Source organism: Cygnus atratus, chromosome 5 (assembly GCF_013377495.2).
Source record: "Cygnus atratus isolate AKBS03 ecotype Queensland, Australia chromosome 5, CAtr_DNAZoo_HiC_assembly, whole genome shotgun sequence".
Lineage (NCBI taxonomy): Eukaryota > Metazoa > Chordata > Aves > Anseriformes > Anatidae > Cygnus > Cygnus atratus.
This window is the reverse complement of record NC_066366.1, coordinates 5,804,300-5,829,040: the sequence shown is the minus strand read 5'-3', so window position 1 is coordinate 5,829,040 and position 24,741 is coordinate 5,804,300. Positions and strand designations below refer to the sequence as shown.

Genomic DNA, 24,741 nt, shown 5'->3' with positions numbered 1-24,741 from the left:
GAGAGCATAATAAAATGGAGAATAATGGCAAACAAGGTCTTAGGGATCTCTGGTTCTTTGGTATACCAAGAAGCACAAGGAATCAAAATGAATGAAATCTTTGACAGCATAACAAACTTGCCTCATGGCCAGGACTGTATCACAGCCACAGCTCTATTTTGTTGAACGGCTTCACTGAGTAGCCAGTGGGATTCAGCTTCTGCTGTCATTCTGGAGATATCTGAGCTACAGAGAAGAAAACGTGCTGCAACCTGGTTTCTTAAGCAACGTTTAGAGGGTTTCTCATAGTTTTGACTTGGTTCAAAGCTTTGACATCTGGGAAATGCTAAGGAGTAAGCTGAGTGCTCCATACTTTCATTTATCTGATGCTGTTATCCCGGAACTCAGATTAGCCCAAATTGGATCGTGCCTCCTACTGTGAGTCATTTGCTTTCAAAAGGTCTCTGTGAGCTGAAAACCCAGTGACAAGTCTAGATTTTGGGTCCTGTGTTCCTTTTGGGTAAACGGGCTTCTGCTTCCCACAGGAATCAGTAGCAGTAGGAATTAATAAATGCCTCACGTTTCAGTTCTGAAGTCTTTAATTTCAGAAATTATAAAAAATCTCAACACAAACTACAGGTCGTATTTCTTTGGAAATTTGGAGGGAGAAGTGATTAAAAAAATTCCAGAGCCAATCTTTTGCACAGAGTTAAAGCACAGAAAAAGGAACACCACAGACCAAAGTCACTCTACTGGTGCCTTCACCTTCCAGGTGACTATAAAATGGAAATGTTGAGCCTGGGACACTTAACGCTGAACAAAGCCAGGCTTCACTTGGAATGACCGTGATTTTGCTCTGATGGATTCTTTCTTTCCACTTGTGATTGAAGAGAGGTAACTCTTCATAGAAGAGTCAGGCTTATCCTTCCCTGACACTCTGCCCATGCCCCCACCTGTTACCCTCAAGCGAGGGAGCTGTTAAAGCTGCTGCTGAAGTTCCCTCCTAATGTAAAAGAGGTTTGTGTGGTGGGTGCACAGCACATTCCACCCAAAGATGTGTGATGCTGAGGAAGAAGACTGTAAAGAATCCCCTTAAAACAAGGACAGTATCAAATTGCAAAAAGGAATTCCAAACGACAACAAAAACCAGATTTAATCCATTTGGTCTGTAATTCGGCATGCTACCAGACCAGAAAGGTATAAAACTTTGCCAAACACTTGATGAGTTCTGCTTACAGCGTAGGCATAATAAAAATTCTGATGCAAGTTGCCTACTTTCTTCCAGAAAGGCGTTTGTTTCATGAACACCTGTGCTTCGAAGATGATTTCATTGCCAGGCAACCCTTGTGTTACTGCTAGAACACTGGGGAAAAGCTTTATTTCAAGGTAAGAAACAAGGATGTGTCAACTGAGGATGACAGAATTGTTGTAGGTCAAACAGTTAAACTTACTTTGATTCCACGTCTAGTGGGCTTGGGGATTTTTTTCTAACTTCTGAGTACACTGTACTGTGTGAGGGCAGCTCTGCACTAAACAGAAAAAATATATATACCTATGGTCAGTACAAGCTGTAACTTTCAACATCAGGTTAACAGGAGTGTCCCACTGCATCATGCAATGCCCTTCTAGGACCACAGTTCATTAGGGCAGCATATACTGGTGTTCTCAAGTGTACCACCTGCCCTGAATGGGCAAAATTTGCAGCTGAGACAAGAGTAAGCTCATCACAACTAGGGATGACAGCAAGAATAGAAAAATGCATTCAATGGCAACAAAATGGCAGATATAGCCTAGTTTTCACAATTATTCATAGGAATGAGAATTGCGTTTGCTTTTAGACACAGCAGATTCCATTTGCTTTAATTATCTCCAGAAAAAGACTCGGTGTTTTCTTGGACAGTGTACTAAGTACCTGTTCAGAGCTTTTGAGAATAGATGTCTTTGTTTACTAGCAGTGACATCCAAGCAATTTCATGGTCTTTCCTCCATTAGATTCTGAAAAATTTCCTACCATCACCACCTGCATTACAAACATATCAGCACCTTCAGATTGCTACCATTTCAAAAATGAAGCAATATATTTTAATTAGAGGAGAAAGATAAGGAAGTTACCACTTCATCAGCAGGCCATCCAGAGTTCACTCTGCGGCAAGCTAGAATTCCAGGCTAGTGCTGGGCTTATGGTCCCACAGGAAAAGAACCACACTTTAGTAAATAAATTAATATCACTCTCAGTCAATAGGTTCGAGTGTCCTGGATGCAGTACAAGCTATAGAACAGCACTGCTCTTTAGGTATGGCATGATTGCTGACTACTTGGACTGCACTTGGCAGATGTCTCCATCAGTGGTCTTTAACAGCCCCTCTGTCTTTCCTCCTCTTTATTACCTTCCACCAGCATTGACTAGTACTTGATTCGGTGTTACAGATGAAAGAGTAGCTAACTCCAAAGAGCTTATGAATGTGAATAATTCACTAAGCCTTTTGAGAGTGGTTTTCCTCCAAAGGAAATCTTTGGTAGCTCAAGGTTCTACCAAGTTCTGTAAACTACAGCCCTTCTTTGCTGAAGCAGCAAGAGCAGCAGTACTCCTATTGCCAAGTCCTTGGTTTCAGAGAAAGCTGTGATTCACAGCTCCTCTTTAGAATCCTCTCTTTCCCCTCTCTTCCTGCACTCTTGGAGAAGCAAGTCAATCCCACTGGTATTCCCAACACTAAGTTAAGTATTTGTGCAGCATTTATTGAGACTAGTAGGAAGTTTCTTCTTGCTTGGATGTGAAAACATATACTTATGAATAGAATATCTCTGGGCTTCAGAAGTATGATTTCAGTGAGTATAACAGCTACAGGCCATTTCATTATCTATGATTAACTTCTAAGAAGAAGCCAGCATGACAGTTACCTGTTTGCTGATGGAATTATACCTGGTTTATACAATCATGTTTTACAGACATCATTTTTCTATTAGAACAGGAAAAAGCTCATGCCTTTTGAGACATAAGCAATGGTGCCAAAGCACTAGCAATCCTTACACTAGTAAACAACTTCTGTTGTTAATGTCTGCCCTAGTCACAGAGCATGTTGTAACTTATTTCACTGCTATAGTTTTTTCTTGAGAAAGAAAGAAAGAAAGAAAGAAAGAAAGAAAGAAAGAAAGAAAGAAAGAAAAAACAGTTTCTACCAGAAGATATTGCTGTATGCACTATTATAGAACCATTATCACCAATCTTTAAGCAGTAGGCTGAACATCACTAGCAGTCTAAACTTTCTGAGCTCATCATGGCCTCTGATGTTTACTTAAACCACTCTAAAACAGAGACATAAAACATCAAGTTAAATGTAATAGCTTCTCAGCTTCTCTCATCACAAAACCAACAGCCTCCCTGCTGACCAGTCCAGGGGGCCAAGCAGCACCTCACACCTCTCCTGCTTCTCAGGATAACTACACGCATCGGATGGTGGCTTCTCAGCGTGCTGCCTTCTCTGGGAGAGCAGGAGGCTGTCCTGCCTGCTCCTCAAGCTGGGCCCGGTTCTTGGGTGCCCGGGATTTGTCAGTGATGCTTTAACTCTTCCTAACCCACCCCACAAAACAGCTGAAGCACACCATTAGCTACATGGGACTCACACTATAAACGTTTTCCCCTCCGCTAGGCTCCCAACTGCTAGGGCACGCATTATTTACTGAGAAATAATTTCAAGACAGTTAGTTGAGTGAATGTAATCCTTTCTGAATAGGAGCAGGCGGTGAGTCTCAAAAAGCTCACGGTGTTTAACTGTTTATAGACACTTAAAGTAGACCAGCAAAGAGGGGGCTAGGGCCTGGCGCGTGATGAAGAGGAGGAGGAGGAGGAGGAAGAAGAGTAGTTTCCCGAGGCTTGCTGCCTGCCGAGACCCGCACCCGAGGCCTCCTTTTCCTACACCCTGCAAATTCTCCCCCGGCCCGGCCGCAACCGGTTGGGTGCCCCCCGCGCCGGGCAGAGCTGCGGCGGCGCGGCTGGGCGGGCGCCGGCCCTCCCCGCTCCCGCATTCAACTGGTGGGTCCTCCTCCTCCTCCTCTCCTCCTCCTCCTCGGCCGCCCCAGAGGAGCGCGGCGGCGCGGCCGGCGGGCAGAGGCTGCGGGACGGCCCCCGGCGGGGCGAAGCTGGCAGCGGGGGGCGCGGCGGGCGGCCCGGCGGGGCGGGTGCGCTGCCGGCGGCGCTGGCGGAGGATGCGGGCGGCGGCCCCGCGGCGCGGGCGGCTGCAGGAGGGCGGCGGCGGCGGCGGCGGGGCCGGCGGCGGGCAGCGGCGCGGCGCCTGACCGCAGAGCTCCGCTCCGCGCCCGAGGATGCTGGGGGGCGATGCCCGGCGACAGGGAGGACGAGATCTGCCAGAAAGCGCTGCAGCTGCTGGCCGAGCTGTGCTCCGTCGGGGCGGTGGAGAACGAGAACTGCCGGGATTTCATCTACTACCTGCGGGACAGAGCCCGGCCCCGCCTCACCGACTCAGGTACGGCCGCGGCTCCCCGGGCGGGCGGGCGGCGGGAGGAGGGCGCCTGCCCCGCGGGGGGCGCCCGGTGCGGCGGGCCGAGGCCTCTCGGCCCCGCGGGGCCGCCGGCAGGGACGGGGGCACTCCCGCAGCCCGGGCCCGGGGCACCTTCCACCGCTCCGCCGGCGGCCGCCGCGGCGCCCGGCGCTCGCTCGCATCGCAGGCGGGCGGAGCCCGGCGCTTCGGGGAGACGCGGCCCCCCCGGGGCTCCCAGGGCAGCCGGGCACGGCTGCTGCCGGCCGAGGGCAGGGCTCCGGGCAACTTTCTCGCCCGGCTGGGCGACCCGCGGCCCCGGGGGCGGCCTCGGCGGCCGCCTCGGGCCACAGCATCCTTGTCCGGTGCGGCGCCTCGGGGCACGACATCCTCGACCGGTGCAGCCGCCCCGGAGCTTGCTGCGGTGTCGCCGGGCTCGGGGGCTCTCTCCGTGCTCCCGGGGCCCTCCCCGCGGCGCTGGCTCCGGTTGCGAAGGCAGCGGGGTTTTCCGGGGCACTTCACGCGCGGCGCAATCCAACCTAACTTCCCAGTTCTGCCTCCTCGCAGGCTGCAAAGACTGCTTCTTGCAGTTCCGTAGCAGGTGTGGGGGCCGGAGGTCTGGCGAGATGTACGCTGAGGGTGTGCTTCTGGATTATGGTTGCCTTCTTGTATCTTGGCATAGCACTGATTTAAAAACTTTCGCTTAAGGAAGCTTCCTAAGCTTTCAGCTAGTCAGAAATGCTGAAAGACTGACGATGTTCTGGACATCTCTGGCCATAAAGGGAAAGGCAAATTACAATTTCACTTAGGAGCTTAATATATTTATGTTTACACCATCAAGTGGAGTTTGCTCACTGTGAGCAGAAATTTAAAGAGTTAAAAGAGAAGTTGATAAACATTTGTAGTACTCAAAAGCCTCGGTGCTAAATCAGCTGATCGTCACAGCATAGTATTATTTTCCGTAATATTCCCTGGAACACGTTAGCTCATTTAGCACAGGGCAGTCAAATTACACTGTAATCTTAAACACTTTTATGTGATTTGGGAAACCTGAAGTAGGACTCAAAGTGCAACTTACTGACAAATGCTTGGATATGCTGAAAGGCCCGGAGGAAACCAGTAACAAGAAGAAAATGGGGGGGGGGGGGTGCTCTTCTATCACAATAAATGAATAAGGAGTTTTCCTATACTCAGTCTGCTCATATCCAAATTTATTTGCAGCCATTCTGGCTTATCTCTCACTTGAAATATTCAAATTAAAGTAATTCATGCAATGTTTGATAAGGATTTTTTAAAATTAGACAGATTTAATTGTTTTGTTCATATAGACAGATTTAATTGCTTTGTTCACATAAGCAGTAATTTTTGTAACAGACACCTGTGATTTTCTGTAATTTTCATTTACCAGGGGATTAATCACATATTTGTATATCAGGTGATGATTCCCAAAATGTCTACTTAAATCAGTGCTCTCTTTGAATACTAAATAACTAGAAATGCATGTGAAGACTTCAGCCTCAGCTAACTTGGATAACAGCTTTTTGGATTCCTTTAAGAAGGTGCCTGTTTTTTCCATCAGCCTCAGCCAGAGAATACCTGGCATTGGTTTGGGAGCATTTTTCAGACATGCTGTGCTCAGTAAAAATTCATCACCACTACTTAAAGACAAAAATTTGAATTGTATTTATTTCTACCTGTTTTGCTTAAACCATTATTATACATTATTATGTAAACAGACTCTGATACTATTGCAAACCCGCTCAATTACACAGAGCAGCGCTCCCTAACCTTCGCCAGCCGATGTGCAACAACAGTGAGCAATTATGCTGCAGGCAGCATCTTCCTATTGGCCTCAATTTTAACATTTTTATTTTCTGCAGCTGCAGGCAGTCTCAAAGGGTCTAGCAGGCAACACATTATCCATGAGCCCTGACTCAGAAACCACTTCTGTAGAGTAGCAATGTTATGGCAGGAATTTACTAATTTACCCTGCCTTGTATTTCTTTGATTAAAATATGTGTGTTGTCCCAGTAAACTGGCTGCCCGTGAGGTTTGTTTAACCAGTGATGTGATGGTATGGGCTGTGAGAAGACAGTGTACCTAACTTCCAAAAAGAAGGAATAAGATTTGCAATCACAGGGTAGTACACTGGCTTGATTTACATTGTGAATTTCATTGACTTAACAATGGTGAAATGTCATGAAAAAGGACCTGATAGCACGTCCAGCCACTCTCCAGCAACCGGTGGCCTAAATTTAGGGAGGTGAAGAAAACCTGTGCTGAAAGACAGCATCCTCCTAGCAGAAACAGGCAAAAGAAGCTGTAATTGCTATAACCCATGTTTCTTTGCTGTGTGAAGGTGATATGCATTAGCCAAACTGAGCAACCTCCTCTTGGGCCAGACAACAGACCTATCTAAAAATGTGTAGAACATTGCTTGAATTGAGAAAAGTGCAGCTAGAAAACATTTATGATGAGTTTTTATACAACAATTAAAGCATTTATGCATCCTTTTATGTGTTTTTTCTCCAATAAAATACTACTTGCCTACCCCAACTACATGATAGACATGGATGCTTTACAGCAGCCCACCTGGTTTGAGCCATTCATGTATGTTGGCTGTATTGTGGGAGTGGTAGGGGGACTGGACAGGCATGGTAGATACTGGCTCCCCACCATCTGAGAACATGGTGTGGAACTCAGAGAAGGAGGGAGGGGGCCGAGCTGGGTGCTTGGAACATGCACAGCTTCTTATTTTTCACCCAACTTGACCTATTATGGGAAGCACTGTGAACTGCTTAGAGCATAAGTTTAAGGGCTAATGAGTTCCAGACTGAATGCGCTGGTCTGCTGGATTAAAAGGGTGACATGGGTGAGTCAGATTTTAAAGGTTTTCAGAAAACTAAAAATGCAAATTAGGCATTTAGTGAAAATTTTTTCAATTAGTTCAATAGTAGTTATGTCAGACCACTCTTGAAAATCCCAGTAGGCATCCTTAAGCATTTGGATACCTTAACAAGATGCATCTTTGTCTGTTCCATTCCTCCATTCTCTATTTGTAAAATGTTAATATTTCTATAGCATAGAAGGGTTTTGTAAGGATAAAGTGCTGTAAAAAGTTTGAGCACACCAAATATAAATTTTCCCTTATGAATACATTACATATGTACCTCATAGATACTCAAATGAAAACCATGTTAGTCATACAGGAGTTTGAAAACAATCACTCAAGATCACACAGTATCACCCCGTGACAACAACTAAAGCCAGCAGCAATTGTTGCAGATGAGGAACGGAAGTTGCTTGAGTGGAGGAGTTACACCAATGTGTAAGAAAATCACAAAGGCAGAAAAGCTGAATGGAGACACTGGCAATTGCTTAAACAGGAGTTAAGACCAAAAAAAGTTGCATCTCCTTGTGGAATATTCCTCTAATAGATTTACCTTGCAACCAAACAAGTTGGCATGGCATGAATCAAAACTGCTAGAAGGGACACATGTTGTACGAGTGGACTTTTTAAAAGATGGATGTTTTGAGAAAAAATCAAGAGGAAAAGTTACGTGTCTTCAATTTAGGATAGTTTAGATTTTGGCATAGAAGAGAGGAAGTAAGCTTTTTTTGGTGGCTTGATCTAGCGTCCCACTCTCAGTCTAACAGCTGGTACATGAGTATGAGTTACCTTTCCATTCTGGTTAACTTGACTGTATCAGAATTGAAATGGATTCAGAAATCAACCTCAAAGCCCTGGTTGTTGTTATAGTTTTTGGTGATTTTTGGTGTGTTTATTTATTTTTTTATTATTTTTTAAACAAGAAGAACTTCACAGAGATGGCAGTGGTAGGTTGCAATTGCTGTGCATAGACTTAATGAATTTCTGCATTGCCTTTTGCTGTAGTATTTTGCCAACTTTGAAATGACTTGTGCTGCCTGCATACCTTCTACTGACTGCTAGATACTGGAACAAAGTTCTTAATGTTAATAGTTATGTTAATAATTATGTGTTTATTGGTACTTACTGTATATCAGTAAAGTTCAGTTATATAAAGGAAAAGTATAAAAGGCACACTGAGACTGTCTTAGACAAAAGTGCATGGCCTTAGCACATTCTACAGGTTGAACTTTTCTACCTTTAGTCAAAGAGTAAAAGGTTGCAACCCTTGAAATCTTGGAATAAAAAGTTTACAAAGTTCAGAGGGGGCTGTTATGAACTTGAAGACTGAGCAAAAAGATGTTTATGAAGGTAAGAAAAAAGATAGTCTGTATAAACTATATAAGTCTATAGAAGTCTTTATATATAGTCTGTATATAGCCTATATAAAAAGTCTAGGCCATTAATCATAATGAATTTTCATTAATGTCATAGTGAGTAGAATAAAGAGTAGAAATTAAAAGTAAACTTTCCTGTCCTAGTCTCTTGTGTTGGACGGCACCTCTTGAGAATAAGCCAGTAAGGTCTTACGCTATTCTTAATTACTTCAAAATCGACTAACAGATGCTAAAATGGAATCCATGGTGAATATTGTGGGTATAGTGATAGCCATTAGACTTAATGTATACTACAGTTCGTAAGTCAGAGATCAATGTTGTACGGTGTCAGAAAGTCAGATTTTATTATATGATTGAGTTAAAGACAGTTGACAATCAAGAAAAAAAATGTGGGCATGGAAATCTGAAGGACATTGAAGGAACAATATTGGTACAGTTACAGGTAAAGTTATGTTCTTGCAGTAGGATTTAAGAATCTTATTAATCACTACTTTTTTTGTTTTGTTTGTTTTAAGTATACTTTTGATTTCAGGAAAGAAGAAAAACAAAGAAGCAAAAAGTCCTAACCGGCTGAAATGTGGCCTCCCAGTTTACCAGTGGAAAGTGAGAATCAAAGTTTGTGGAGAGTATCATTCTGGGGCACAGCCTGTTCCACAGGAAGCTAATACTTAGCTTACTTCTTCTCCTCAGCCTGTTCCAGATACGATTTGTAATTCCCCAAATAAAGCAAAATCCTTCATATAAAATTGCATTCCATGAATAAGACAAGTTGCAGAATTCCTTCAAGATGCTAAATACATCTAGATTTATCTAGATGAATGCAAAAAAAGCATTTACAAAGTTGTAAAGATGTGAAAAATATCTGAGTAGGTAAAATAAATTTCAGTATGTTTTTATTCATTAGGAGCAATTGCTTCCTCTATTTTCATTTTCCTTCTGCAAGATGAATGTAAAACACTGCCATGCAAAACGGATAGTATTCTATAAGCCGCATTAGTGCAAAGCTCTTTACAAAATAGAAAACAAGTATGAAACATTCACTGATGATGTCAAATGAATGATGAAGTATAGTGTCCAAGTCACTTTGAGTTTCAAAAACCAAAGTACTGTTTCAAGATTTTAAAAAGAAAATACAGTGCAGTTATGTATTTTTAAAATGAAAATATGTATTGTTTCACTTCTGAAAAGTCAGAAAAAAAGTCCTCAGAAGGTAAAAATAAGTATTTCATATTGCCTATATTCTGAGATGCTCTGCTAGTTTAATTGCATGTAAAGAAATAGGCACTCGGAAACTTTCCTGTAATACTGGAAGAACTTAGTATTTGGGTTTCCTGGAAAATGTGTGTTAAACAGGTAACTAAAATTAGAAGTAAAGTGAAGAAAGAGCAAGTAATGCTGAAAGAAAAGGTACTGTGTGCTTAATAATGACCTGATGGCTTGTAACTGTTTTTTTGGAAAATAATAATAAAATAATAATAAATAAAAAAAAAGTATGGAGAATATGAACAAAAATGAAAAGTAGATACATCACTACCTTTCTAGATAAATGTTTTACTTTGATGTAACTGCTTGGAGATTCTTTTTCCCAGATAAAATTTTGTTCTTTCCACCTAGAGATATGTAGGTAGATGTTTCACTTACAAATTACACTCCAGAGGCAGAGAAAAGGAAGAATACAAAGATAATTCTTATTATAAAACTGTGATCGTGAGCTTCGATTAGGTTGGCGCATAGTAATATTAAATACTGTTCATGCATGAAAGGACAGATCCTTTCACCAGTGAAGTCATTTTACAGTTTTTAGTGGTGCAAAGCAACTTCATACATGCCCTTGGCATAGCAGTACTTCTAATTTAAGGAAAGAGATGGGACTAATTTTCTGTAGTCCCTTTGACTAAGACTAGTGCAATTCCTGTCCTGTGGCTGCTCTTGGATGTCGTGGGGAGGAGAGTAAGTTTAACTGTATAAGAAAAGAAGAAAGGTGGCTTTTAGCCCTTCTTGGCCTCTGCATCTATATTCAGCCTAAGTGTGGAAAGCAAGAGGATTCTGGGGCTTCCATTTCCATTGTGTTTTGACTTCTCTCTTATATAGCAATTATACCAAACTACTGTTGTTTCACTATGCACTTGCACACTGAAACTACAACAAAACATTGTGGTATGCTTGCGTTAGACTATTATCAACTACGTCCTTTACATTTTTTTAAGTATGTTTACTCATATACTATATTCCTTTTATATATACTTATATAAAGAATATTTATTTACTGAAGTCATCGCAATCAGATTTGTCAAGTAATCCTAAAAGTTAGAATAACATACTAATTAACTCGGAAGTCAGTTATCTCTGCTGTCATCCCACAGTTTATGCAAGTCTCTTCCAAATGTGTGGTGAATGCTGAAGAAAATGGATATTTTGATTTGTAACAAAAACATGTATCATTGAAAATAGCCCAAAAGAGTAATGACAAAACAACAACCTTTTAAAAAGTAGGATGGCTAAATAGCACACAGTCTGTCTTATACCTGAATTCTCATCTTAAATGCCAGTTTTGCTGATGAAAAACAGGAGGCTAAATTTAGCCCTAGCACATATGACTGTTCTTGCCAGTAAAACTTTATCACTGCATTTGTCATAATTCTTATTTCAATAGGATTTGCACATTTCCCTTAGTTAGGGGGGAGAGGAGGAAGAATTTGCTAATTGCAGTTTCCTTAAAAGTATCTATAAGCTTAATTTCTGCAGGCAACAATTTATGTTTGGAGACTTAAAGCCCCAATCTCTTATGTAGGGGTGCTACTGTAATGGATTTATGGGTCATTAATTCATCAAAAACATAAACGTGTGTTACAAGAATGCAGAATTCTAACAGTTTACAAAAACAGCATTGTTACATTTTTGTGTGATCCAAGTCCAAATGCTCATCCACATTTCTCCCCGCAGATAGCTTTCTGGAAATTTCCTTTCCAAACTAATTTCTGAGAGTTTAATTACACTGACAATTCAGAGACCTAGAAATGTAACTCCAAAATGATTACTGTCATAACAAGCAGTTCCATGAACAGCAGATCCAGTTAAATTCAATCTTGAGGCTGTGTGGCAGTTTAGCATCTTTGGTGTGTAATAAGTAGAGGTTGAACATAAACTGCTATTTTTCCTTAAATGGAGCAACAGTAGGATCTGTTTTCTTGAATTGGCTGCATGACATAAGCAAGAACTAAACTTGGTAATCTCTACTTCTCTCACAAATTTGATTGCTGTTGATCAACAGTTTCAAGAGTCATATGATACATTGCAAGTGCATTTTTGCCACTGAGTAGTATATTTACTTATATTAGGGAAATTTGTTGCTCCTGCCTTACCTCAATTCCCTTTTTTAATCAGTTCATTAAAAAAAAAAAAAAGAAAATTGTGTTAATAAATCTTCCATTACTTTTCTTGGAAAATATTCTACACTATCAGACAACAGGGGAGGGGTTAATATTTCCCATTGTAATCCTATTCCATGATTCCTCTGTGTCCCAGTGGTTCTGCTAGTGCATTGCATGTAGGCGGAGCAATGTTGGCATTGACCTGGAAGACTGCTCTAATACTCAGGAATTAAGCGTTGTTTTCTCACACTGCTTCTACACTGGGAAAAAGATATATAGGAAATATTCTTTTGTTTGTTTGTTTTATTTTATCTGCTGGTTTTCCAGTTGTTTTGAACCATGCAGAGTATAGATCTAAATGGTGTTTTGAACTGAGTGGGTGTACATCTGGAATTTATTATTCATTGCTTGGTTGTGAGTTTGATTTGAGAAGTTCGTAACTGTGCTGTTCAGTGACAGCTTAAGTACTGGCTTTGGGTTGAACTGAGTCAGAAAGAAGGTATCCTCTGCCTCTTCTCTTCCTTCAGTAAGAATATAGAGCAGTATGCAGTGATTACAGGTCAGCTTATCAGAGGAGTTTGAAGCAAAAGCACTCCTGGTTACCCCTTCACCTATGGGGGGGAAGTAGTAAAAATCCACTATAGTTCCTTCCCTTCTACTCCATCACTTACTCTACCATGATCTGGGAAGAAGAGCTACCAGGCAGGTGGACGATGCAGATGATCAAGCAATATGGTCAATAATGTCTTTAATAAGAAGTCAAGACAAAATTGTAACTGAAGCTGTACTTCCTGGCTCTTCCCTTACATAGTACAGGAGCATCATATTTTTGCAAATCATTCTTCTGTTTACATTTATGGTAAAAACCACATTTCTAGGTTTTAGTTCTTCCCCCACTGAAAGTGAAGATCCTTGATGATTTAGCACAAAGCTGTACTTAAGAATACTCTGGTGCATCTTTTGCTCTATTTTTGTCATTAATTTAAGCTCTTTTGGGGCTTTATTTAGACCAAAGAGATGGAGAGATATTATTTTGGTCTAAAGCTTTATGTCCCTTTTATACTGTTAACACAATTTTAGTTCAAGGGATAAGAATTTAGAATAATTAGTTACAGATGGAAGGATTTTTCATAAAAATGCTGTCAGTGGCAACTTATACAATCTTCAATTCCTAAAGATTATCATCTTACAAGATAAATCTCTTTGCATGTTCTGCACTACTGTTAAGTACTGAGTACTTGATCCTTTTATCTGGAAAGTACAAAAAAATCTGTAACATAAAATGTTATACGTAACAGCTGGTGGTTTGCACATTTGGTACATTAGCTATCATAATCACAGTGAATCTTGTGTGTTTTTATGTTGCTCAATATGTTTAGCTGCATTTTTTGGATTTTCAACATTCATTAGCCAAGTAAAATCAGTTTGGCTCCTTTGGCAGACATGCTACAGATTCTCTCTTTTATACTTCCTATGGTTATTTTGAATTCAAAAATAGAGTGGATGCAGTTGAAACTGGTATACATGTCTGTATGCCTTGAGCCAATATACAGCTGATGTGTGTCTACTAAATGGTAAATCCAACATACTAACAAAAAACTCAGGAACTAATGATTTCAGAATTAAAACTTTCAAAGTCCATGTTAATTAAGAATTAGGGTTTGAAATAGGATCGTTGCTTTAAATATACTTTCTCATTTTTTTTTCCAGTTTAGTTTTCAGCAGACACAACAAGATAAAGACTTCCTGACTTCCCTTGGAAATATATTTCCTCAGTTTGCTGTGTTTCCATCAGGAAGTTTTTTTCAAAAGACTTTAGTTTTATTTTACTATCTGTGAAACTCCCCAAGTACATTTTTGGTATGTATACAATTACTAACCAAGCACTAGGTATTTATTTTTAAAAATCTATTATTGAAAATTAGTCTTTGTCATTCTTACTAGGTTACTTTGTGTCTGGTCTTCCCATTTGTGTTCTAAATGTGTATATATGTGTGTGTGTATACCTGTGTTTCAGATTTTTTTTTCATCTGGGTATCCCCACTCAAATTCTCCAGCAGCATCTCATTTTATTTAGTGCTCACATTTCTAATCTTAATTCATCTGTGTTTTAATTCTCTGACCTCAACAGTATCGTTTGTTTTCTCCACAAATTTAGTATGATCTGAGAATGTAATTGTATCATATATTGTTGATTAAACAGCAATATTTGACCCGTCTCACATGCAGATTATCTCATGAGCCATCTAGCCACAGATGTATAAATTTTGAGCTCTCTTTTAAAACTTTCTATTTTGTAATTTGCAAGAGGTACATGCCTATACAGTTAATGATTTTGCTAATATGTACTAAGATATTATAGAAATTATTTCTCACATTTATCAAATTTTGCAAATAGTTACAAATTGTAATTCAGTAAATTATCCAAATATAACACATGCAAAGTAATGTGCAATGTTAATTAGAAAATTATCAATGAGACCAAGTTTTATAATCTTCTGATTCCATTTGCTGCAGATGCTTTACCCAGTTAAGACAGAGATGCCTTTTTTTTTTTTTCCCCAGAGAAGTTTAATGGATAAAATTAATGACTAAATATTCTACCTTTTTTGGGAAGTCTACCATAAATAGGCTGATCTCAAGTATTCATTATGCTAAGGTCTCTCTGCATGGCATAAAAAGGCAGAGTATTTCCTGAGTATGGCTACAGGGAAATAAAGCAGGTATTGAATTTGTTCTTGCTGAGTGCTATTCTATTCCCTGTAGTAAGGCTGATGCTGGATATGTAGCAATGGCATTTTGACAATTCTTACCTGCTGAAAAGAGCTTTTACGTCCATTGGCAAACAAATACAAGAGAAAACAGATCTGGTATTGCTTAAAAATACGGCAAGCTTTGAATGGAAAACTGTAGCTCTTAACAGTACTATTTTGTTAAGCTTTACCAATTTGCTTGGGGTGATATAGAGACAAATCTAATCTAATAGCTCCAAATTTGTTTAATTCTATGATTGCCCTCTATTCTGCAGCAGATCATGCCATCAGAAAGACCCTTCTTTCTGCAGATGCCACTAAGATACTCATGGTAGCAAAAGTCCAACTTTATTTAATCTTCTCTCTTCTTTCTTTAAAGTTACAAATGTTAGAGGTGGATTGAATGACTCAGAACAAGCATTCTTTCCATCCAAGTCAAGGGCAGTGAGATAGATCACCATGTTTAACGAAGGAAAGTATGGGACTGGAAAATAGGGGAACGGAGATTAGGCTTAACCATTAAAAAGAAAGGTGAGGGGTCAAGCTATTTTTTTCATTTGATTTGTTTGTTCTGGGTTTATAGCTGTCCCACAAAGAAAAAGAGGTAAAATGGACCTCTTTCTGGGAAGAAGTTCTTTTTCCTGCACAGCTACCAAGCCCACTGTGCTTGAAGCCTAGAAACCTCTGAGTACAGCAGGCACAGGCAGGAAGCCTGTCAGTCTGTCACTTGCATGGCTCAGGAGATGGATGCGAGGAGCAGAAGTGGCAGCCAGGCCTCAGAAGATACAGATATCACTCACATTCCTTAGGGGCTAGAGAGCACTGAGCAGATTTGCTGTCGCTCAGCAATTACAGTTAACTGAATTGAAGCCTGGGATTTTGAGGACCTGTCTACAGGGACATAGTAGACAGGAAAAGATGTGGATAAACTTTGTTATTCTTCTGTGGTAAGAAGTTATATTTCTATTTTTTATTAGAGTCAACTTTGCCTTTTTTAGAGAGGTCATAGTTTGGCAAGCCTGCCTGAGAAAGCATAATTTGACACTGACACTAGGGATGTGGTTAATCAAGAAAGAGAAAACTTCACCATTGTGGCTTCACCTCATAAGTAAAAACTGTCACATCAGCTCTTTCCTGTACAGCAGCAGCACTGTTCCTGCCAGCTTCTGTTAAATGTAGAAGGTGTAACACTTTTATATCTGCTCTTATCCTCAAGTTAATGTCGTGTTCATGCCTACCTTATTCATTCTCTACCTGTCTCTTGTTCTGTTGTCGTTATGTTATAGAGTGATTTGACTAGTCAAGCTGATTTCTTTCATCTGCTGCTATGAGCCAGTGACTATAAAATAGCTAAAGGCAGTGCCCAAAATAGCAGTGCACAGGTATAGGTTTGCTAGAGTGATTTGACAGTAATTACTGTATCTGTCCTTCCGTGGTGTAGTGTTACAAGTGAGAGCCAGTGCTGCGAACAAAAACTACACTTTCTTCTTTTGATGCATTTTTCTTCTTTCTTTTCTGTTTTTCTTGGGAGCTAGAAACCAGAGCAGACCTTAATACCAACAGAACCATCAACAGCCTCAGCCGCCTCAACTTTTTTTTTTTTTCCTTCCCAAATTGGGTTGGGGGGGGCAGGAAGTAATTTATCACTTCCAGGAACATCTAAAATACAATCTCAGGATTTACTTCTCGTTCTGAAGGCTCCGTAAACTGAGAGAAGAAGGAATACGAGTGCTGTTAAAACAGAAGTCTGGGGATTTTACATTGTCAATGGTTTGGCTGCTTTACCTCCTTTTCTCTGTACCCCTCTTATGAGGAAGATTTCCAGTGGCAGTTGTTGCCATGGTACTAAGCAGGACAAGGTGTCCACTCCAATCTCAAAACTATGTTTATGGTTGTATAGTGAAAAATTATCTCTTCTGACAAGCCGGGCTTGTTTACTCAGAATTAATACAGTACCACTTCTCTTATTCCAAAGTGGGGAGAGGCTCTTCAGGTCATTCCCCACGTGTCAAGGCAAATGTGAGCTTCAGCAGTGCTGGAAAAGCCTGAGAATTAGCTCTGTCCTTCCACTTCCTCGTTAGCTGTTCAGATGAACAACCGCTTCACGCCCTGCCGAGCAGCTGATTGGCCTTGGAGGGAAGAAGCATCTGAAGCAGCATTAATGTTTCATTCAGAATCATGAGAGCCAGGGAGGAGGGGAGGGGAATTAGGGAATTCAAACCCACGAATCAGCACTGCCTTCTATTTCACCAGACCCTTTTGTCTTGAGCAGCATCCGTAATCGTCTCCCACACTGGATTTCCTCTCAGAACGGCCTTGCTGACTTTGTGAGATATTTTTGCAAAGGTTGAATTTATCAGTGTACAAAGAGGAATTTGTCACTCTCTTCTCTTTGTTCTTTTGCTGTCCATTCTCCTTTCTCTTACCCCAACCAATATCAATATGATGGATGCCGTATAGGAGAAGGAGGCGCACAGAAGCTGTGCAGTCCTTACAGACTGCTGTTTTCTTTTCTCATCGCTGTTGCATTAAGCCCTAGTATGTTTAGCATTCCCTTTTCATTTTGTCAGTAAGCAAAACTGATCAGAAAGCTGTAAAATTAGGGCCTTAAAATGCTATCTCAAAGATACATGAGCAAATTAAATTTGATAAAGTAGAGGAGTGCAGTGAATTACATGGCAGCAAGAATAGTCAGCTGCATCCAGGAAATACACATGTCAATTCTCCAGAGAGTATAAAACATCTAAGGCTGTAAAAGAGGAGCAATTCTTACTTTTCTGTAGCAGCCCCAGCACCCTGCAACATGATTGCATTAAATACACTAGAAGGCCTGCCACACATAACATAACTGATGTTAAAAGAAACATTATCTCAGTGCCTGTGTCCACAGAAGATCTTGGATTCATTGTAAATGTGCCAGGGTTGATAATATGCAAATGCTGACACTAAATAAAGATTTTTTTTCTTAGGACAGGAATTAAAAAAAAAAACTGTTAGATACAGAGGTGTTGGATAACTAGCCCTCGAGTCACAAGAAGAGCCCCCATTTTTGGAATGTGTCAAGTAGTGCCATTCGCAGGAAGTTACAGCAAAGACATACTAGGCCCTTAAGTGTTTCTGAGATAAATATTAATGAGTTTAATAACCCAAAAATTGCTTATTATTTTACCTATTAGTTAATCTCTGGGAGAGAGAAGAAAAAAAAAAGCAAAAAAAAAAAGCTTTTAGCGAGTATTTTCCTGACTCTGCAAATGAATTAATGGAATGATACTGACATGGTTGGTTCAAAGTAATGGAATGACTTAACCACAGCTAATGAGGACTACAGATGTATAAAAGGGTATAGGAGATGTCTGGCTGTAAATCCCTGTGTATGAAATATCGCTCTATAATACGTTAATACAAACTTGTTTGAGTCAGTAATGGTTAGAGACAGTAACATGGTTTAGTTGACTGGATAGATGACTAGTTGGAGACCGAAAACTACAGCTCATTTCTGAGCTGTGCCAGTCTCTTGGTGTGTCATCTTGGAGAAATCTCTCAGTGCTGCTTTTTCTCTGCCCTTTCAGTTGCCTTTTCAGTACTGATATGCGGTGAAAACTCCAGCTAATCCCCTGCTTGCAATCAGTGGAGAGCAGGGAAAGTCTCAAGTGTGATGTCAGTAAAGCACTGAGCAGAAAACTGCCTAGAAAGCAGCCAAGAGAAAACATTAGGCCCAAGGATTTAGGTGGAAAGTAGTCTTCCTGAATAGGACTCTGTATTTTCAGAGTGAATAGACAAGAGCCTGTGTTTTGATGAGGCCTCTCAGCACTTTACTCTTATAAATAATAAACAGAATATATTTTCCTCTTGTGTAGGTTAGCAAATAGAAATGTGCCTCTGTTATCAGCCAGGAAGCAATAATTGAGATGCGGAGATTTGATGGAATACACATTCAAATGGGAATAAATAAAAGCATAAGCAGGATTTCAAAACCTCTGCTTCTGTGCTGGGTTTAATCTGAACGTTTAGGTATGGAATTTATTCACGATATCTGTTCGCAGGCTTGGATTTCTGTTTTCAGACTTAAATCCCACCCCAGACTCTAGCCTGTATCTGACTATGCAACAGAACTAACAGGGTAACTTGGAGTTATCTTTTGCATATCTCAGCATTTTGTAAAAGCAGCAGATTTTCAAACATTTACTTTCATGGCCTGGGTAGATTTGCAAATGCACATCTCAGCATGCTACCTTTTGAAAGGAAAACTGACAGGATTAGTATCACAGTAATCCCTTTCACATTACTGTAGCAGAAACACAATACAAACTATGCTTCGTGGAGGGAGAGAGACCTTTTTAACATCCCCTTGTCCAGTCTGACCCACCCTGCCCATTTTGGGGATTAAGCAATGTATTTTTACTGTCTCCATTTACATGTTATTAAGGATATATATCTATTTATTAATTTTTGTAGTATACCTGATGTTAAAGTACCTCCTAAAATGAACCACCTACCACTTGTGTGAAAGTCCTCTAGAGAAACTGTCTCATAGTTCTGCAACACTACTGAGCAACCTGCTGACAGCCAAACTTCCACTAGTCCAGACACTTGGAACAAGCAGCTCTTTGAAGCACACAGTCCTTTTCCCTTCTGCTTCATTTTCCTTTTCTCTCTTTCTTCCTTTTTGTCAGGTTTTAAAGTGAACGTAATCTTAGCATTACAAGTAAAATGTTTTCTGTTTTCTTAATTTTCACATTTTAGTCATTCAAAATGATTCCCTTCCCCTACATTTATCTGATTTTATGCTATTCAGGGGCACAACTTAATGCTACCCTAAATCAGCTTTCAAAACTAGCTAAGACAGAGGCACTAAATCTCATCTCATGACTGTTGTACTACTTTAACTGAAAATAGTCTTTGAGAGGAAAATTTTCAAAGAAACGTACATGAGTGAAACTGATACTTACTGAGAGCTTGATATACAAGCCCTTCATGTATTTTTTAAAATCCAAGCATTATAGTTTGTGGTTGCATAAAATAGGAAATTACTTCTTTTTTTCAAATTACTTTTCTGAGGTGGGAGCTAGGTGATCTTTAAGGTCACTTCCAAATCAAAACATTCTATGATTCTACGATCTTGGTATTATAGTGATCCATTTGAATGGTCTCATCTTCTTTGTTTCATTTATTCCCTTTTGTCTTACTTGAATAATAAAACTATGCTAATAACAATAAATTCACAATTCACAAAAATAGAAAAGTGTGATCAACTTTTCCCTGCAATGCAATACACTGTTGGCAAAAATTAGACATCTACAGCATGAAAGGTAATCATCAGGAAATTAGTAAGGCAAAAACAGGTTGCTGTCAGCCCAAGGATGGGAATTAGTATTAATTTAAAGGAAATACAATCACAACTACAGAATCTTTGCAAGAATCTGATTCTAAAGAGATTTAAAATAATGTTCATGTAATATAGTTTTATGCACATTTGTTTCATAATACAATCAAGTTACAGGAAGTATGATTTTTTTTTTAATTTAAATTTTTTTTTTTTTTGGCCATTTGGGACCAGGGTAAGTAGTGGGAAGTGGTGGATGCCTTACCTAAGGATGTTGAATGATAAAGAAAAAAGGACCATGTGTTAAAAAAATAATAATAATAATAATAAAAATTATCCTAGCAACATTCAGCTGAAGTAGTGAAAAATTAGAAAATCCCACCATCAGCATTGCAGTTAGCAAGGAAATTGTCTCTGGGGAGCTGAGAAAAAACTCCCATTACTATTTATTAGTTGTATTTTTTTCTGGGCAAAACCTAAATATGTTCAGAGACAAGAGGTTGAAAAAACAGTAGCCAGAAATTTGTCATCAGTTAACTCTGTTATGTACATCTGATTTTCTCAACTTGGAAGAAGCGGAATTCTTGGAGTTCTTAAAACCAAGGAATTCCCCAGATTTAAGAGCAATTTTTGGGGGAGGATGGAAGATATGAAAGCAGTGGCTTAATGTTTCCACACTGCTTTCTTAAGTACCCCATAACTGTGGTATTACAATTTTTGGGAACAACAGGCTGCCAACAGTAGTTTCTTCTTTGCATTCTGTAATTCTGAGACAGTACTGAGGAGAGCAGTCACTCTCCTGCCACACTTACAGATTCCCCTTGGCATGAGGAAGAATAGCCATGAGTGCGAGAAGAATGCTGCAAAGTTGGTTGTGCCTTCTCTACAGCCCATTTGTTTATGTACCCCCACCTGGAGAGACTAGCATATAACACGGAGGGTATATCAAGGCATCTGGCTACTGCAGAAAGATTATAGTTGAACTAGTCTTTAAGAAAGCTATGCTGTATACCATGACAACTATTGTTCTCTGTGGTAAGGTTATTTATACTCTTTTTTTTTTTTTTTTTTTTTTTTTGTTCATTGCTTGAGTGAACCTAATACATTTGAAATCATGTTTCAGAAGAAGTAAGATACTCTGCAACTGGTGGTATTCCACTGCAGAAAAACCCCAAAGGGATTTCTAATCCACTGCTACTAACGTCACCTAATAGTGAGCCAAACTGTATAATATGCTCAGTGCTAGGAATGCTGCTTCATATCCAGACTCATCTGGGTTTGGTTAGTATTGCCTAGTAATTAATTATTATTCAGTATTTATGCTATCAGTGACATTCAGAGGCTGGCCTAAATAGTCTCGAGCCCCTGGCACCAGCAGCAGCATATATAAATGCAGATATTTTGTTCTCTCTCAATAAATGTGTGCTGTAGACTGTCTGTTAAAATACTTGCTAGTAAGTCTTTCCTGTAGCTAAACACAAGGCTGAACATGCTGGACATCAGTCAAAGACACACAGTGACATACAGCTTACTAATTACTATTAATGTTTACAGGATTTAGAATGTCTTAATTGATTTTGGCACTGAAAGTACAGTCTGCTAAATTGCTTGTCACCTCTGTTTTATCCAAGGTCTCATTGAGAATCTCATATGCAATTAACTGTAATTGCTATAGTATATTTATTCTGAAGTGTACAATACATTATTATTTTGTTATTTGGATCTCAAAAGCAGGGAGTTAATTGCTTAGAAAAATACAATTCAAAACAAGGCGATCTTTGTGGTGAGGTGTTCGGTGTTGGTGTTTTTTTCAGAGCAGAACAATATGAAGACTTTAACGTAGTTCATGTTCCAAATTCATAGTCCTCCTGTATTGCAAATCTCACTAACTTCAGGGAGAATAACTTGTGCGTAAAGACGTTGCAGATAAATCAACATTATCAACTTGTGTGGCCCCAAGCAAGGAGTCTGATGCACTGCACACTACTGTGGTTACAGGACCGAGTGTCCCCACTGTGCAGAGACGTTTGGAGCAGTGGCCAGACCCATGCACACGTCAGGTGAGCCTAGAGCTGGGGCTGCAGCAGGAACCTGCATCCCCAGGGCCGTGGGCTGGAGCCTAGCTGCACCCATGGTCCCAACAGAATGAAAGAGACTTCAAACACACCCATCGGTGGTGTGTCTCACTCAATTGAGTACTGCCAGAGTCCAGGTATAAACGTAAGGCAAATCTGCACCAAAAAGAATCCTTCTCCTTTCCCGTCCCGATGCTAAATCGCTCATGGGGGCACCTCCTGTATAATGTAGGAAGACTAGGGCTATGGATGTTGAAACAAATTGTTCATGCTGTCTGTAGGAAGGGGCAATTTTTTTCCTGCATATGGAACTGTACAGCAGCTCTTGAAAGGAATGTATTTCCTCTGCATACTCAATGTTAAAAGACAGAAGAAGCACTGAGCCGCATACATGAATTCATCTGCCAGTTTAGCCTGGCAATATCTTCTATTTAAACAGCCAAAGCTCCAAAATGAACACGGTCTGTCTAGAAACCTCAATAAAAGGAAAAGCTTTGCCAAGAAGCACTCTAGGACAGCAAAACAGTGAAGCCCTTCCTACAGACAAAGGAAAGGAATGTGCAAGAATCTCCTTCCCAGGAAGGGGGAGCTACATTGTCTCCTGGTACTGCCAAGGATTTGTACTTTGGAGCACTGGTCTGATTTTAGAGTTCAGACTGACAGCACCTGCTCCTTTCATTTCCCAGTGGGGTTGTTCAAGGAACAGCTAATCATAAACATTGGCTTGCCGTCTTTTGTAAAGCAGAGGATACTCCAGTTCCTTGTATTAAGAAACTAGCTGTCCTAATTTTCTGGAGAAAATTATTCCAGGAGATAAGATACAGATCTAGCCAAATTCACTTAATTAAAGAAAATACAAATCCAGTACAGCCAGTCTACATTCTCTTTACTGCAAACACCAGTCACAAAATCTCTACAAGTGTCTGAGTATGACAAATAATGACAATAATGGTACACATAAAATATTAGAAATATATTCTATCAAAACGCAGGATGGAAACAGAGATTATTTGCTTCATATTAGTTTCACCTACTGCAAGTGGAAAAACAAACCTAAATATCATGGGCAGATTTTTAGCACATTCAAACATCTTGGAGCTTGCTTTTATTTTAGTTAATTATTTTGATATTTTCCATTCAATTAATTATCAAATTAAAGTTCTTACATAAATACGTAAAATAGTGTGTTGATAATAAAAGATTACTGCAGAGTTTGCTTTAGAAGAAAACATAGCAAGATTGAAAGGTACAAAATTCTAAGGTAGAAGAGGCTGCTAACTTGGCTGCAGTTCCATGCACGTGAATGTGCCCTGCTAAGATGGGGTGTACTGCATGGAGTATGGCAGACTCCTATAAATCTTTACTGTAGGAATAATATAGGATTGTTGGTGAATACCATTGCTTAGATTTTCTGCTCGGATCTTCTAGCATTTATTTATTTATTTTATTTTATTTTTTGATTACAGATGTTGATCATAAACACTTTCTGTGGTATTTCAGGCTTCTTGGGATCTATCAAGTATCTTTTATTTTCAGCTTAAGAATTTAGACTAAGCAATCGCTTTGTGCTGCAGAGTTCCTGACACAGCTTCCCAGTAACCTGTACCACTTTTTTTCTTCAAAATGTGTTCATTTTGTGAGTCGTACGCTACATGTGGTTCCAATATGCCTACTGTCTAACAGAAGGCAGGTGCATTTGCAGAGATGACAGCTTTCTCAGAACTCAATTATTTAACTCATTTATAACAAGATTACTTGGAAAAGACATACCATCTGTTTACTGGTCACAATCCCTCTTGTGTGCTAAACACTGTTTATTAAACTTTGTGCATCCCTTTCTATTTAGTTTCACACTGTTTTACTAGAAGCAACTGGAAAATTGCTAGATTCAAAATCAGAAGTGAGAGGATCCTGGTCCCACTTGTCAATTTTTTGACTGATTCACCTAATTTACCTTGGACAACTGTTCTGCTTCTTGGTTTCTATTGCTCATTTGTAAAAAGACATTTCAGTAACTTTGACATTTACAGAATGAGGGGGAAAAGCTATTTAGTGATAAACAGCTTAATCATTGTAATAATTTAACAGCTTTGTTCTACCAGCTACATGGTAATGTGGGTAGAAAAACACTAAAAACAATTCTTCAAATAACCATTAGGGTTTCTAGACAATTTTGTTGCTCTGTTTACATTCCATTAACATGTGTCAGATCCAGATTTACTCCCAATGGCTTTAACTATGTATGTTCAGATGCTTGGAGAAAACACATGCAAAATTCTGCTGCTTTCTAGCAAATGTCAAGAACAATCCTTGATTAAAAAAAAAAATACTTATCCAACAGCAATGACAAAACTAATACTTAGTTAAAGACAGAAAGCTGTCATTTGATATTTTACCTAAGGTTATTTACAGAGTGAGGAAATTTTCCATAAAAACTGAGAAATTAGTAATTTCAATTCACAAAGACATGTAATATGTCAG

At 39.8% G+C, this 24,741-nt stretch overlaps 1 protein-coding gene across 1 annotated transcript in view; it reads left to right on the top strand.

Annotated features, from left to right (window-relative positions):
- The first annotated feature begins 4,312 nt into the window (after nucleotides 1-4,312).
- The window catches only part of SYT9 (synaptotagmin 9), a 63,999-nt gene continuing 43,570 nt past the window's right edge, over nucleotides 4,313-24,741 (top strand). The window contains exon 1 of the mRNA XM_035550219.1: nucleotides 4,313-4,460. Coding sequence (XP_035406112.1) covers nucleotides 4,313-4,460 — 148 coding nt within the window. The remainder of the gene's footprint in view (nucleotides 4,461-24,741) is intronic.